The following is a 16,590-nucleotide window of genomic DNA, read 5'->3' as shown; positions in this document are numbered from 1 at the left end:
TACCTTAAAAGTCCTCTGGGGGGAAAAAAAAGTTTGAATGAAAACTGACAGAATATGCGAATTAAACAGGTAACCATGAAAAGAAAAAATAAAGCAGCTTATTTTTTAACTTGGAACTAGCAGTCTTCACTGAAAGTCATTTTATGGAACATAAACCAAATGCATACAACGCAAAGCTCTTCCTTCTTTTGTGTATCTCAAGATGGTGTTAAGCCTGGACTTGTCATCTCTGTTGTGGGACTTGCAAGATATTCACTTGATTTCAGACTTGTGAGAGATTTGTAGCTTGCTACTGATGTGAGAGAGCCACAAAGACCAAGCAACGATGGAGTGTCTTCCTTCCCTGTTAAGAAAAACAAGAATTAAGCTAATAATTTTTACAGCATAGGATGACCTGACCACAAAAACTGAGGGAATAGAAAAAACTTTCATCTGCACTATTATGAGTTACAGATTACTGCTTCAGCACATGCATACTTAATAAATGCGATTAGAAAGACATGCAATTTATGCCATACCTTTCCTGTCCAGGTGGTAAAGAGATCCCTAGCCATGCGTTACAGGCTGGGCTGTAGTCAGTCTCCTTCAAAAGGAGATTCGGAGGCTCCACTGACTACACGGAGAACTGAAGTTACTAATTCAAGCACTGGTTTTAGACGAGTACCTTATCTATAAATGGAAGGTGACGTTACTAATACAACGTCAGTACCAGAGATCTGATTTTAAATCTCTCAGAAAGGAGTAGAATTAACTGGAGTCAGGATATATTTCTTTAAAAATAAACATGGTTTGTTTTTTAAACCTTGGTAATTGGAAGTACATTAGGCTCCGACCACTGGAAAAAGCCCTACAGTGCAGGAGTGGCAGTGCAAGTATCTGCCCTGTCATCCAAATACACCTGACAGTTAACATGAAACATACCTATATGTATAAGACTGCATTGGACAATTTCTCTATTTATTTTATGTCTTCCTGTCTCAGAATATCCATTCAAGTTATTTTGTGCCAACTCTGCTAATAAATTATATTATAAAGAATTCGATCTACCAGCATCACCCTATTTCATCCTCCTGGTTCACCTGCAGAACAGAAAAGATCACCTTGAACTAGAGATTAAAATGAACTTAAAAAGGTCACAGGCACAAGATTTTATTGATAAGCCAGTCTACCAGAATTTTTTAAAGTCACATCTATAAAGTTGCATTTCTTAAAATTGCGTCTCCTGTTCGTGACAGAAAAGTTTTATTCTCATGAGAAGGATGTAAGAAAAACCCAAACAACCCAAACTCTGCCCTGCTCAACGATTCATTATGAAAAAAATAAGTGATGTGTAGTTCTCTTGCCTCATTTATGGTTCTTATTAATAGTTTCCACTAGATTCCACTGAGCTTTTTTCAAGTGACTGAATAGGTTTCCCTAAAGAATGAACTAGATTAGTTCTTTTAAAAAGTCTTCACTTTTAGAAAAATCTTTATTCCCATAAAAACTACCCTTTAAAGACTACATTCCATCTGAGGACATAAAATACACAAAGAGCAGTGTAACACTGTTTGGGCACAGCCCTTGATTTCGACAAGTGTGAAGCTAAAAATCTGACTACATGTCTGGGCTTAATAGTAATGTGAAAGTTTACTACTTCTAATCTTTTAATTAAAACTGCCATACTGAGAATTAGACAAGAGGTTTTTAACAGCAGGATCACATACTGTGTCTTGCAAGTTTATATTAAAGCTTAGGCACTGATGAACCTCACTAATTTAGAAGTGAGATGTTATGCTACCTCTAAAGAGAGAGTGTTGAAATCAAAACCTAAACTATTATTATCAGTGGTTTTGCCACACTTTAAATTATAGACAATAAAACAAAGCATAACTTCAAATGATTAATATTGCATAAAAACCAGTTGGAAAGTAGATCTGCACAAGAATTCTCTTCATAATAGCCATGATGATTCTATTTCACTTTCTCTAAGCTAACTTGAAATAATTTAGATTTTAAGACTGTGTACAGTCTTTAAAATCTAAATTTTACATCCTAGATATTTTAAAAACAAGAAATTTTACAGTTATGAACTACTAGGCCTCTTTATTGTCAAGTCCATTTAAAGTTAACGTTTGATGAGATACAAAAAGGATTTTTTATAGCAATTTATGTTCTGTACCCAAACTACTATTATTTCAGAAGTCTTCCAAGGTTCTTCTGCTTTTCACAATTGCCCACAAGATGGAGCAGCTAAACTTTGGTAAGCATACAGATTTTGAAAGGGGTGTGTGTGGGGGTGTGTGTGTATTACATTTATATACTAGCATGGTTCACATCATGTTCCTCTCTCCGTTTTAGCAGAAACACTGTCAGGCTGCATCTCCACAGATAAATGCTGAATGCAAGATGTAAGAATGACAGCGGTAGTTGCAAATCCAGTGCCTTTAATCTTTCTTTTAAGAAACAAAAAAGAAAACTTCAAGAACTCAAGAGATTTCAGTTAGTTATAGCAGAAAGATGACAGAAGATCCTCCTTGTAGCTGAGCTGTCTCTGGTTCTGTGATGGAGAAGGAAGATATGCAGCATATTTGAAGCTTAGCTTTAAATACAGCACAAAGTCTTATAATTATTGGGGGGTTGGCATCTTCATAAATCCAAACTTATTTGAAGTATGGTCCTTGGGGAAACTGAAACAATTTGCATAACAATGAAAAAATATGCTGTTCAGTGCATATTTTGTTCACACTGAAAATTCATCTCCCAGGGACTGAAGATCAGAGCTATGAAGAACAAAATAAAAGGAAGCCACTAGACTGGCTCTATACCTTCATTTAACAAGTTCATTCCATCCTGCTTCCCATCCTGTGAGTGACCTGGATCCAGAGAGGATTGAGAAAGACTAATTTCTGCTGAAAGTTGGTCCAGACTTTGAAAACTTTTCCTGCAAAGCAAGTAATATTTAATAGTAACACATTTAAAGATCTAACTAGATATGTTCAATTCTCCTTAAAAAGTTTTCTAAAAAAATCTAGGGAGTTAATCTTTCTTGTCTTAAACACTCTTTTTTTTTTTTGTTTGTTTCCTAAAACACTGTTTTTTCCTAAAGCAATGATTTTTTTTTTTTAATTAATCCAAAGGAAGGAAATTTTTATCATAAGTGAGAGAAACTGATTTTTTCTGCCAGTTGATCCTTGTACATTGTAACAGGTAATTTCAATAGGATACATTTCAGAGTATGCTAAGGGTAATGTATAATTTTGAGTTTCCCTGTTCCTCTAAAGGTGAATCAAAATAAATATTCAGCTTACTCATCCCATTGTTGATTGTGCTTTCTATACAGTAGAGTGTCCAAGGCAACAGCATTGACATCTAGAGCTCCTGGGGAAGGCCACTGATTGGTGAGGTGAGTAGTTAATTCTTGTCTTGATCTCAAGTCATTATTCTTTAGCACAGTCCTGTGAATACAAAGAGCAGTAAATCTCAGTCTATTAAATGAAATTCCTTAAGGTACAGAAAGAAAAAACAGGACAAATAGTCCTGACCAAGTTGATGTTCTACTTCGAGTGACCAACAGATTGCAATTTTCATAAAGCATCTTAAACTATTAATTTTTCCTAGGGGAAGCAAATTAGAAACCTATTGAAACATATTTAGGAACAGAAAAAGGTTGAAATCAGAATCTTTCTGCAAAAGCAATAAAAAAGCAGCTGCATTTTAAAGATTCTTTCTGCCAGCATGATAGTAAACAACAGGACAACTATTTTGCAAACCAACTATGGGAACATGATGTCCTTACCCTCCCTCCCCCAATTTTTTTTGCAGTTTCAACACACCCCGCTCCCCCCCAATACTTTTGCAGAATGAACTAAAACACAGACATGCTAATTCGATTATATGCTTCCAGTTAAAATTTAACACAGTTACTCTGTTTTCTACCACCTTAAGAGTTTCTAGTAATTTATGTTTTTAAATTACAGAAAATGTGTTAACTGAGTACCTTACATGTTCAAATTAGTTTTGCCCATATTCCCATGAAGCAGACCCGTTTCCTAAACTTCTGGAAACGCAGAAGCTAATATGCTAATATTGGAAATCATCTGCCAGAAGTCATACAAAAATAAGGAAAGTACATAGTTCTTCAGGCTCCAAGACAAGATCAGCCTTTTTCCAAGAGTACAAGGCAACCTTCAACCTACCCTTACACTGCTGTAGAATAACTCTAGAAACAAAAAAGTAATATTACTTGTTAACCCATAAATCCTCCAATCCATGAAATACTAGGCAATAGTAAAATGCTGCTTTACAATAAGTTTGACTATCTCTGTCCTGAAGCAAATAGCTAATGTTACGTATCGCCATAGTGAATGTACTCAGGAGTTCAAAGCCAAATGCTACGTTGTTATGTGAAATGCCAAACCACATAGCAAATTAAATAACTATTCACAATACACATACATTTATGTGAATTCACAAATAACATTGTCAACAGGTCTATTTTTACAATGCTGTTTTTATTCTGGTGGTATCTGAACTGTTTATACACGAACCTCAGTAAGGGCATATAACACCACCCAAAGAGCCAAAAGTTCCCACAAAACAAGGTAAGACAATAGCGAGTTCAGTAAGGAATTTTCAGTAACCGAGTTTGAGAGAGGAGACAGATGCACAGCAATCATGCAAGAGAAGGTAGTGAAGCACCACAGTCAACAAAACTATTTTCAAGAAATTTTTCTCAAGATGGCGAATTTCCCCAGTGTTCATGCAAGTAAACAATCAACTTTTCTACCCAGGGATCTCCCCCCTCACCCTCCTGTCTAAGGGGTCTATAGGAATAACCACTCTTGATTACCCAAAGCTCTCAATAATTCCAAATATCTTGTATGGCATTCATTTCCCATGTAATTCCCCTAATCCCATGGGGTACATCGAGCATTAAACAGGTCTGTTAAAGGCTGGTTGATTTGAGGAAACTGAAACACTGACCTAGCAAGTTCTTGTGAGGTTAGCCAGTTACACTACATTACCTCCTTATTCAGAAGGACTTCTTGTATGCTTTCATAGAAATTTTCTAACAGGACACAGTTTGTATTAGCGACTATGCACACAGTAACTAAATGCAAATTTACACACGTAACATGTACGTGTAAACTCCCATTTGGACAACTCCTGTATGTTAACACCACACAACTCAGCAGCAGTGTTATTATTAAATAAACATGCTGAGCAAAGACTACAAAACCACACATCTACAGACAAGTTGCTAATAGTGGAATTTTGGCATTTTACATAGGTTTCTATATTGAGGCTTTTCCCACAAATTTTATGCTATAGTAACCTGAAATTTCACCCTTTGTGTGGACAAAGACATTCTGAAACAAAGCCTAACCAAACTGCTCCCAGGGATTTTAGCATAACAACATTTAAAGACAGTTCCAGTAGATTACTACTTAAACCACTCCACCATGCTCAGGACGAAAACCAGGCATCAAAGTAGGATACAGAAGTAACTATTGCCCTCTTAAAACTTTTATGCTTTTATTTTGAATCTTTAAAAATATGTAAAAATAACTTTGAACATATAAAAATTAATCCAAACACAGTATATATGTAAAATAGTAGTATAGACAATAGGAAGTTAGACAAAATATCCACAGTAGGTGCTGGTAGTTACGACCTATTTTTTCACCCTTGTAGATTATTTAGCTGTTTGCTCTTTTGCAGCCATTTTTAAAGCATCATGAGATTCCACTGCAGCAAAGACTTATTAAAGGCACTGCTTGCAAACAGCAATTCTCTCAGGATAAACAAAGACAGTATCAATTTATGCATATTAACCAGACTTATTTTAAGAGTCACAGTATTAAACTGCATAGAATCATAGCATCATTTAGGTTGGAAAAGACCTTAAGATCATCAAGTCCAACCATAAGCCTAACACTGCCAAGTCCACCACTAAACCATGTCCCTAAGCGCCATGTCTACACGGCATACATCATCCTCAAACTCTTAATCACCGTGAGGCAAAAATAGTCCTGCACAAACATTCAAAACCAGGAAAAGGAATGGAGACAAAAGTGTTTACTATAGAATGGAGTTAAAAAAGAAGGAAATATGATCAAGTTTTAATGAAAAAAAGCATACAAATTTCAAAACACTCAATGTGAAAAAATGCTGCACAAGATTATTGAGTGCTGTCCTGCTCTTGGTCAGACAAGAGGAGCTCTTTCTAGAAGTTAAGAGCTCTCGAAAGACGACAACAATTTATTTTATCCAAGGCAGATTGAGTTTCTACAGTAGCACTCTTGTTCCTCAGAATGCAAACATTGTAACTAGTGCTGGCCATCTCAGGGCTGCAATACTGCAGGGTTTCAAGTAGGACTTTTCTCAATGATCACAATGAATGCAATGATGATTATGAGCTTTCCTCTATATGTTTACTGTCAAGCTGTTTAACCAAAAGAACAATATTACTATTAAAACTTATTTATCTGCTAGTATAGCAAAAGAAGTTTGGCATAAAAAAAGCTTTCAGAGGAAAAAAATAGAATAAAGTCTTCATAGAGCAAAAATAAGAAATGAAGAATTGGTGGAGAGGTACAAATGGCAAATAGGGATATTTGTGAAATTTACAAGTTTCACAAAATATTCAAGAATAAAATGTAAAATTAGTATTTTCTGTTACTTACACACACATAAAAAAAGGAACTACTGAACTCTTTGGGCCTTGACTGGGAAATATTTCAAAAGTGTTACCGAAAGTTCACATAAAAATAATGTAATGTAATCTATAAGCTTCTATATAAAACACTGCTCTGTAGTAAAACACACTGAACTGGAATGGCCTATGTGCAAACAGATTCTATTCTATTGCTTCTGTTCCCGAGCCACTGGCGAGAAACACCAACTGAAAACCAGAATGGCCTGAATGCCTGTAGACCAAGACTCAAAGCCTAGATTTTATGAAGGATATTACCTCATAACTTATAAGCAACAAAATCCATAATACATTGTAAGAATAACACTGAAGATCACAAGTATGCAGTTCTATTTAAAAATAAAATTCACTAAAATATTGTTCTATTGGTTTTGTAGCTGTGATGATTTAAGGTTTGTGCAAGATAAGGTTTGTAGACAATATGTTAAGCCGTTTAATACAGGAGTAAAAGCAAGGACATTCCAAAAAGCGAAGAGGAAAAGTAAGAGACACAAAAGTGTTTACTATAGAGAGAAGTTAAAAAAGAAGGAAATATGACCAAGTTTGAGTGAAAACAAGCAAACAAGCATATACAACAAGCTGTTAACTCATTTTCTTCAGACTGGAAATAGAAAACTTGAAAGCCAAAAGAAGATAAAAACAATGGCTTCTAAATCTAATAATCTCAGGAAGGTAGTTGGTACATGGAGAATACAGTGGATCTTAGTAAGAGATTGTATGATTATTTTTTGAATGAAAGAAAGGCAGCATGTAAGATATGGCTGAATAGGGTCTCCTGGACTAACACAGTGAGATTGAAGAGTGCAGAAAGCATTGTGTAGAGTAGGTAGAATATGTAAGAATTTATTATGAGAGCAGGGGAGTTAAACTGATTTATAGTACATCACCTAACCTAGGCATGAAAAAATTACTGGTCTTCTGAAAGCCTGTGAACTTTTTTCCCCCATCCACTAACTGGTATCTTCTCTATCTACAGTAATTTCCATCTCTTTATAATCATGTTGGCAAAAAGCAGCAGAAGCTCTCTTTTGTGATCTGCAGAAAGAAAATAACTGCTTTTCTCCTGCTCTCAACATTTGTGCCCTGAGCAGTCCTCACTCCAACAAATATTTTTATAAGATAACTTCATATCGCATTTAAAGTTCTGAAAAACATTACAAAAAACCAAGAAATACTGAAGAGATGGCAGGCAGAGAGACAATACTGCTGATTCCTTTGGAAGTAATTACTGAATTGCTATTTTCATACTGAAAAGTGGTAAGTGAGGCAAACCCAGCAAAATGCATGTTGGGATTTATTACAGGAGGAAGGCATTGGTGATGCTGGAGACAGAACATATTTTCAAAAAAATTGCTTGTAAATTATCAAATAACCTTTGTATTACACTTCATGGCATAGATTTTTCCATAATGCACCTATATAAGAGAAATATAATACACACAGTGTCACCATGTTAGCTCAGGATACGCTGTTTAAGTAATGACATTTAAGTTGTGGTGGGGTTTTTTTAATGTCTAAAAAAAAGAAAAACTCCATACAAATTCAAAATACTACCGCAACTAATAACTTACTAGGAAAAAGCAGCAGCAAGAGAGATGAGATCATCATCTTAATACTAGCATACATCATTAAAAACTAACAAATATTTGGCTTACATTTATATTTTTTGTTCTCTACATCAGGAATCACTATTTAAATTAAGCTCCTCTTAGGAAACAAACAAAAGTATTCAGTAAAAACATCCTGCTAATGAATTCCTGCCTATTACAAATGAATACTGATGATTCATTAACTAATCAATACTAACATACTCCCAAGTTAGGAATAAGTGTCTGCTTGAAGTGCAGATACATACGCTCCTTCCAGGCCTGTAAATTTACTTACTTTTATTCAAGAATAACAGCAACAGCCAGAGTATTGACATCAGGTTTATACAGCTATTCCCAGAAAAGTCTCTGCATGCTTTTGACTTTCAGTCCTTTAATTGTGTATTTAAGAAGTAGGGAAAAGTTAGTTTAGTGAAGTCTTCCAATCAACATCTTTCTCCACTAGTGTTCACTGGCTCTGTCTTTGTCAGTTACTCTCCAGAATATTTACTTCTGACTTCCTCAACTTTTATTATTTTGAGATGTTTATTTCATGATTTTTTATTTTGAGATTATTTATTAAGCACAAGCAGTGTATCATTATGTATGGTACACATATAATAATAAAATGCAATTGACAAATTACTGCTCATTTCCATCCCTGCTCCACAGTATGTTGCCCTTTCAGTTGTTCTGGTACAATCACGTACGAGCCACTCTGAAAATGGATCATCAAAATGGTCAATTTTTAATTTTTTTTTTTTTTAAAGAAGCTTTTTTTATTTTTTTATTTTTTTTTTTTAATTTAATCATAAGGTAACCTCACAAACAGCTCTGTTTGCACTAGCGTTGCTTCTGGCAGCTCAGCTACCTCTCAAAAGGATAAGAAATTACGCCTTTGAATTAACACATCTAAGACTTCTGCATCTTGAAACTGTGACCTGACTTGATTTGCTCATTCATAGTGGCGGATGGGGACAAAAGACAGCCTGTATGTGGGGCTCCTGCACGCGAAACGGAAATGATATAAAAAATTTAGTCCAAGTTAGTACAGAAAAGCCTTATCTTGAGACCAGAAATTTTATGTGGTTACCATTTCAGCTAGATTGGATTTCCAATTTCCCCTGGATCAAATCCAGATTCATGCCATTGGAAGCTTATTCTGAAAGACTCATTTACACAGATTTTTTTTGTTTAATAAACAAAAACTCAGTTCTGTTTCCAATTATACCTATGAAAAACCAGGAATTTCTTACCTGCAAGTTTAATTTCTCCAAATCCAGAAAATGCCAGTCCAGTTGGCAATTTGCCCTCTTACCAGCAGATGAAGACAGGAAATAAACCAAACAGACTAATTCCTTAAGAAAGGGAATTATATCAGATGAGTGCTCCAGTTCAAGAACTACCTGAGTAGTGAAAAGTAAAAGTGAAAATAAAAGCTTAAAAAAAATAAAAACATTTGAATAAGAAAGAACAAGCTTTAAAAACCTTTATTTAGGGCAGGAAATATGGAATGCAAACTCAAATTGATAGCATACATGAATATAACTAAAATCTGTAAGGGCAACTCTAAAATAAAAGGGAACTCTCAGATTGTCGGTACTGTAGCAAGACAGTGAGTTGTCTGGACTGGTATGTCATTGGACTTTGAGAAATTAGATCAGCAGGTATGAAAATCAGTTACTTACCAGTAGATTTTGATGCTGCAATGTATCACCTCTTTCAGGTTTGTGCCCTGTGCACAGACACAGTATTCCCCAAATTAGATGCCAGAGCAGTTAGATCCCAGCAGACTTTCTAATGGCAGTCGCTGTAGTGAAAAAAAGCAGGCATGTCCTACTGCATGACATTTTCTTACTCTTTCTGACTGGCCAACAGATCTTCGTCTGGAACAGCAATGGTACTAGTTGTGCCACAGAACAGATCCCCTTGAAGCTTCTTCAGCAATCTTTTTATTCCTCCTTTATTATCTCCTCAAGATCTTGAAATACATCCTCGAGTAACAAAATTACTGTCATCAATTTTATATAGCTTTTGTTCTCCTTGACCTTTGGAGTAACTTGGATAAGCTTATATTGGCAGAAATACCAGCAACTTTGCTCTTGAGTTCTAGCCTAATTATGGTGGAGATTTTATTTCAGAATACAGACACCCAGAATGGATCAAAACACACTACAAAATGTTAACTTTGCATGTGCTCATTAAAACACTACTGCAGAATGTGACTGACACTCTTCATGTCCTTGGACAAATAACCAGGCCTGATTCCTTTGGAGGAGGATAACAGGCACCACACAGTTTCCCCAGACAGCAGGTCTTGACTGAAAATAAGAAAAATACTGAACTTGACTAGTAACCAAACTATTAAAAAAAAAAGTAAAGAGCAGCTTTTAATTCTGTTTTTCAACTGTCAGGTACTTTCTGTTGGAAAATGAAGGACTCTTAGCAAACAGCTTTTTTTGGACAGATTATCAAATTTACCTTTAGCAAATATCGTCTCAAACAGAGCTTGTAATTCAAGGATTATTTTTTTTCCATGTGAGTCATGTAAATACAAATTATCTGTCTATAGCTGAACTCCTTTTAAAAGAATATTTCTATGGGGGAAGGGGAGAAAAAAAAAAAATAATCAGGATTTTCCTTCAGAACAGATCAGGAAAACTTCACCAAAACCAGTGGTCTTCACAATATTTTTTTTCCATTTTAATATGCTTCCCTTGGATTCAGCAAAAACAGCAGTATGAACCACAAAATGGTTGGGTATTTTGGGTTGACAGAACAACCACTTTTTTAAACTTCCACTCACATATTAAGCCAGCAGGAGTTTCAGCAGAGATATCGAACATTATGACTGTAAGATGGACCTTCTATATATGCTAGTTTTGGCAAATACTTGTCTATAAGTCTCCTTCAGAATGCCATGTTTCTAATTCCAAAAAAGTGAATACGGGAATGTTGACTTACTTTGAAGGATAGAAGACCATGTTGGTTTGGAAAAAAAAATGGCAAAAGAAAAGATAAAGAAAACAAAAAACCAGCAGCAAGCCATAAGTAATGTAAGTTCTTCCTGGTAGCCGAATTGAATTAATACTATGCAAACAGTAAGACAGAGCTTCAAAGTCTAAGGCAATTGCAGAATGAAAAAAATGCAGGACAAAAATCTGACTCAAGGGAAGAAGTGGGGGGAAAAAACCCAAACAAAAAACCACACACACAGAGAAAAGAACAGTAGACATGGAGAAATGGGAAAGGAAAACAGGCAGCAAATAAACACCTTTGCCAAGGGTAATTCGAGTTATGATTTGGATAACAAAATACTGAAAGTTTTATTACGTTAAGTGATTGCATAATAACATCTCAATGACAAACAGAAAAAGCACCAATCTAAATCTCAACCACTTGCTATCGAAATAGAAAGGCAGCTAATAAAAGCTTCTTGCTCAAGAAAACAGGTGAGACACTACACTATTTTCTTGGTTATAACTTCAGACATTTCACTTTTTCTAGTTTAAGCCTTTCCAGAAATCATTTAAATTGTTTTTTACTTTAACAAAACATTGAAAAAACCCAAGACACAACGTTGTAGCCCTAAAACTGTGTTTCAAAGAAAGAAAAACAAGTTGTAACTTAAATTTACAAATACCATCCATAATTTAAAAAAAAACCAAAACATTTATGTGACTGTGTGTGTGTACGTACACTGACCTGTAAATCACCTTTCTTTTGGTCAAACTACTTGTATTTTAGAGAAACTTATAAAATGGATTTTTCTACTCCTTTTTACTCGATGAAACTTAATTCTGAATCTGATTTATTTAAACCAATAAATATAGCCAAATAAAACTAAAATTTAGGATCATTTAAATATCAATTTCTTTTGTCTAAAGAATCTTAGAGAGATTGCTACAGTGTATCAATGATAAAGTAATATCTCTGCAAATACAGAACTAGCTCCTCCTCACCATTCTAACCTGGCACTATTCTTCCACCCTCACGAAAATTGATTATATTTTACTATTTGTCATTTAAAGTCCATTTAGTTTGGTATCAAACTTCGTGTAACTTGCATTAAATATATTAGAAGAATGTAAAAATAACTTTTGTTCAACTCTTCTCATTTATGTATAAGCACTATCAAACACTAGCTTTTCCCATCAGTATCTTCCAGAATATAGATGCAAATCTACAGTAAATGAATATGAGGCTTAAGAAATGAAGCAAGAAAAATTGGGACTCTCATAAGCAAATGGTAATGTAAGTTTATTTATCTAAATGGGTAAAGCACAAAGAGATCAAATTCAGTCTTTGTTATTGTACTCCAGGAGTTTATGATTATGCACTATGACTGACTTACCCTATTTTTAGCTGATGTTCTCTATCCTCTCCATTCACAGTGAGTATCAAGTTATTCAAACTTTTTTATGAAACCAAAGCCTCAGGTTCACCTGTTCTAGACATGAGATAATTCTCTTTGTGGAATTAAAAAAGGCAAACATTGATGTTTTTTGTATAGGTCCTTCAGCATTACTATGTCAAAGCAAGTATTCTTTTTCTGTCGCAGTTCAGGTAAGTTCAGGTAATATTACCAGAGGAAGAAAATCCATGATCCATACAATATGCATTCCTACTGGGAATGTGCATCGTTTGCAACTGCATTGCATTGAGGCTCTCAAAGGTTCAATACTTCTCATTATTATTTTGAAAGGCCTTACTTCACCCTGCTGTCAACCTTGTAATTCTACATTGGATAAAAATTCTGGAATTTGGAATGCATGAAGTGCTAATGCCCAAGTGACTTAAAGCTTTCTTGCTTGCTACTTTTATGCAATGCCTTTATCCATAGAAGTGTACCTATGGGAGAAAAGAAAAAGTATGCCACTATAAAACCAGATTTTAGTATTACACATTACAGACTCGGAGAAGGGGACACATTGCCATGCTAATGTCATTAAGTCTGCAAAATGGTCAAAGGAAAGTTCCTATGATTCTCTAACCCTATAAGGCGGGGGGGGGGGGGGGGGGGGGAAGGAAAAAGAAAAAGAAAAGAGAGAGCAGGAAGGAGAGACTCCTTACAAAAATGAGTATTTTTCACTTTGGAGTCAGTCAGCATTTTACTGTAAATATACCAACACACCTTGTCCTTGAAGACACCAGTAACTTCAAAAGCTTTTAACTTTTTTAAAATTTAAGGTTTATTTTAATATAAACCTTTTAAAACCCCTTCTTAAAAGTTCAGAATGAGATATTAAAATACAAGCATTTAAAAATGAATCCTGCCCTATCTACTGTCCTTTTCTTCAGGCTGGTATCAATTCAGAAACTTTTGGTTTCCTGCTGCGCAATAAAGCCATGCAGTCCCTCCCTCTGGATTCTAAGAATAGCATGTCCTCTGTCATGTCGGAGGCTTGGCTGCAATTTTGTTTAATTCTGCGTATTTCTTGGCTGTGCCTCACTCTGTACGCTCCACTCTGAATTGCAGGAGTCTGTCTGTCCATGTACTATGCCCAGCTGAACTTTTCCTAGTTATACTTAAGCAAAAAGGAAACTCCCGTGTCTTCACAGGTTTCCACCTCACTGAAAACAGAACTTTCCTTCTTGCTGTCTATCCACACCTTTGTAAAACAGAACAGGCATATGATATTGCAGCAAACTTCAAAAGAAATAATTCCACAAAAACAAAATCCAAAACACTGCATAAACAATACAGTTTTAACATCTGTCAAAATATGCAATATTTTTTCTATGCTGTTTAAAAAAGAAAAAAGAAGTACAGACAAGTTGAGAAAGGAAGGAGCTGAAAACAGACCAGACTGCAATACTAAGGATTTAAAACTGCTGCTGCAAACTTGAGGGAGACAGAGGACATACAGGTAGCATTACAAATTAAAGCGTGGCTAATGTGAATTATGGTTTGATAGCAAGGATCCATGAAAGCTTTAAAAGGAAAGAAGGATTAGCATTCTCAGTTTTGACATTCTAGGAAAAAAATTCACCAGGAAGACCAAACATTAAATTTTAATCTCCCAGTTCCTTTCAGTGAGAAAATAAAGCAGTTACAACAAATTGGATTTACTGTACTTATGCAGTTGAGGAAATCAGTTTCTTAAAAAAAAAAAACAAGTCTTACAAGAGGACGATCTGAAAATGAAGGTAAGAGTGCTAAAGAAGTGATCCAGCTTTCCTATTTCTCCAGATGATTTAGTTTTTGAGGGAGGATTACAAAGCCAAGCAGCCCACATTTAAAGTTTTACTCGCAAGGAGACACAAAACACAGGCTAAATTTCCAAGCCTTTGCTCAGACGCTTCTGTTTCCTTGGACAAGCTTTTCTCTGCTTTGTCCCTGACAGCACAGTTACAGCCTACATCCTCTACAACTTTGTGCCTTCATTTGTGACCCTCTCCTGCCTGCTCTCAGGCAGAGTATTTGTGGCAGCATTTTGAAGGCTCTAGAGCATTTACAAACAGAAGCTTGACAAAGCAAGGAAAAGCACAGACTGGTATTTTCATAAGCAAGTTTTTTAACCAAATGGGGCACTATCAATCTTTGGAAAGGAATCATCTTTGCTACAAAGAATATAGTAAATCCTCAAGTACTCCGTAACAGACCTGATATGACATGGTGTATTTGAAACAGAGAAGCTAATTTTGCCTGGACTTAAACATGTACGAGTTTACTCTGGCATGATGCTGGCTATGTTCAGGTGCTGCTGAGAATGAGCTGATGGACTTCTCTGAAAGGCAGGATGCATTAGTGTGAGCTCAATGCAGTGCTAACATAGGGAAAAATAGGTGTATGGACAGAGTACTCCAATAGTCAATGCCTGGAAAATAGTGAAGCATACGTGACAGACTGTGTACAACTCAGGAGTGGAAGCATACACAGAACATTCACTGTAATTAAAGAGTGTCACTGATGCAAACAGTCTTTCAGGGTTGCAACTAAACTGTTGTTTCCTGTCTTTACAAAGACATTTGTATTATCCTGATAGGAACTGCAGTATTGCTGGATCTGTCAGACAGCTATATTAAATTATTAAGAATGGAGTACAAGCACTGTTTGAGCCTTTGAAAGACTGACGAATTCTGAAGTAACAGCCAGGTAAATTAAATAAATCTAGCTTTAAGATTTGCTAAAACATACAGAAAATTCTTAATTATACAGACAAGCTTAATACAATGTAAGACATGAGTGTCCCTACAATTTAATTTGAGCCTGATTTGTGCCATAACCAAAGACAGAATTACAAACACAGAAGGGTTGTCTTGACTTTTCTTCCCTCCACATGCCACTCCACAAAACAGCAGAACAAGACAGAGACATAGGAAGAAACAGCAGAGGGAGATAAAAACCAGAACAGTATAAAATATAGCATAGCCACTGAATCTAAGAAATACATTTTCAATACATGTGATAAATTAAAAAAAAAAAAAATTAAAATATTGCACCAGTTGCAACAAAGGGGCTGTACCATCTTACACCAGGCACACCAGCCTAAAAACCTGAAAAATACCTTAGGAGGAAACCCATGTTGGTAAACATCATGCAAATCACTATTGTCATTTCAACAAAAATCACAGCAGAAGAAAAAAATTTTAAAGCATTTGGAGTTTTTTTACGTTTGTATACAATGTTTTCCTTTTTCCTTATCACTTTATTTAAAAAGATTTTTTTGTTAAAGTGATTAGCTTTTATAACATCAGTGAGTCACCATGCAGGAGATGAGTCACTATTCAGGAAATTCATGGAATCTCTCTTGTAATCATACATCAATATTTAACACATACAAATATCAATTTCAGATGCAGAATCTGAACTTTAAAGTGACAAAGATCAGCAGTTTGCCTTAGACACAGGTAGTGTGTATGTCAAAAGAAAGACTAAGAATCACCCTAAGGGGAACAAAAAGTGTGTTTAAGCTGAGATAAAGAGTTTTAATGCAAGGGTATTGTGTGCAAACAGTTCCAGATTTTGCCCAGATACTTCTTTGACTGAGCTAACTAGTCCTTCAAGGCGGTGGTCTCCAAAGTGAAGTGTGTAAGACAATCTTTTGGGGTACGGCAAGAAAATACTTTTTGTACTGTTAATAAATGAAAAAAAAATTAAAATAGTGTTTATTTAATCTTTATCTCATCCTTTTTAATTTCTGGGGTTTTGTATGTTTTATAATATACATAATATATTAGTACAGTAGTACATGTATATAATTTATAAATAAACAAACCTATATTAGGGGTGTGTGCGCAGAATATTTTACTGCTGGGGTGCGCAATCAAATGTCTCTGCTCCAAAAGACATTCAGCAGTTCT

The 16,590-nt window shown here is 35.3% G+C and overlaps 1 protein-coding gene across 1 annotated transcript in view; it reads right to left on the bottom strand.

Moving 5' to 3' along the window:
* Positions 1–177: 177 nt before the first annotated feature.
* RUNDC3B (RUN domain containing 3B) overlaps positions 178–16,590 on the bottom strand; it is a 54,667-nt gene continuing 38,254 nt past the window's right edge. The window contains exons 9-11 of the mRNA XM_059818599.1: positions 3,291–3,437; positions 2,808–2,923; positions 178–343 (exon numbers count right to left, since the gene is read on the bottom strand). Of these exons, the coding sequence (XP_059674582.1) occupies positions 198–343; positions 2,808–2,923; positions 3,291–3,437 (409 nt within the window). The 3' untranslated portion in view covers positions 178–197. The remainder of the gene's footprint in view (positions 344–2,807; positions 2,924–3,290; positions 3,438–16,590) is intronic.

This window comes from Gavia stellata, chromosome 6 (assembly GCF_030936135.1).
Source record: "Gavia stellata isolate bGavSte3 chromosome 6, bGavSte3.hap2, whole genome shotgun sequence".
In the NCBI taxonomy this organism is placed as follows: Eukaryota; Metazoa; Chordata; class Aves; order Gaviiformes; family Gaviidae; genus Gavia; species Gavia stellata.
This window is presented reverse-complemented; position numbering and strand designations above follow the sequence as displayed.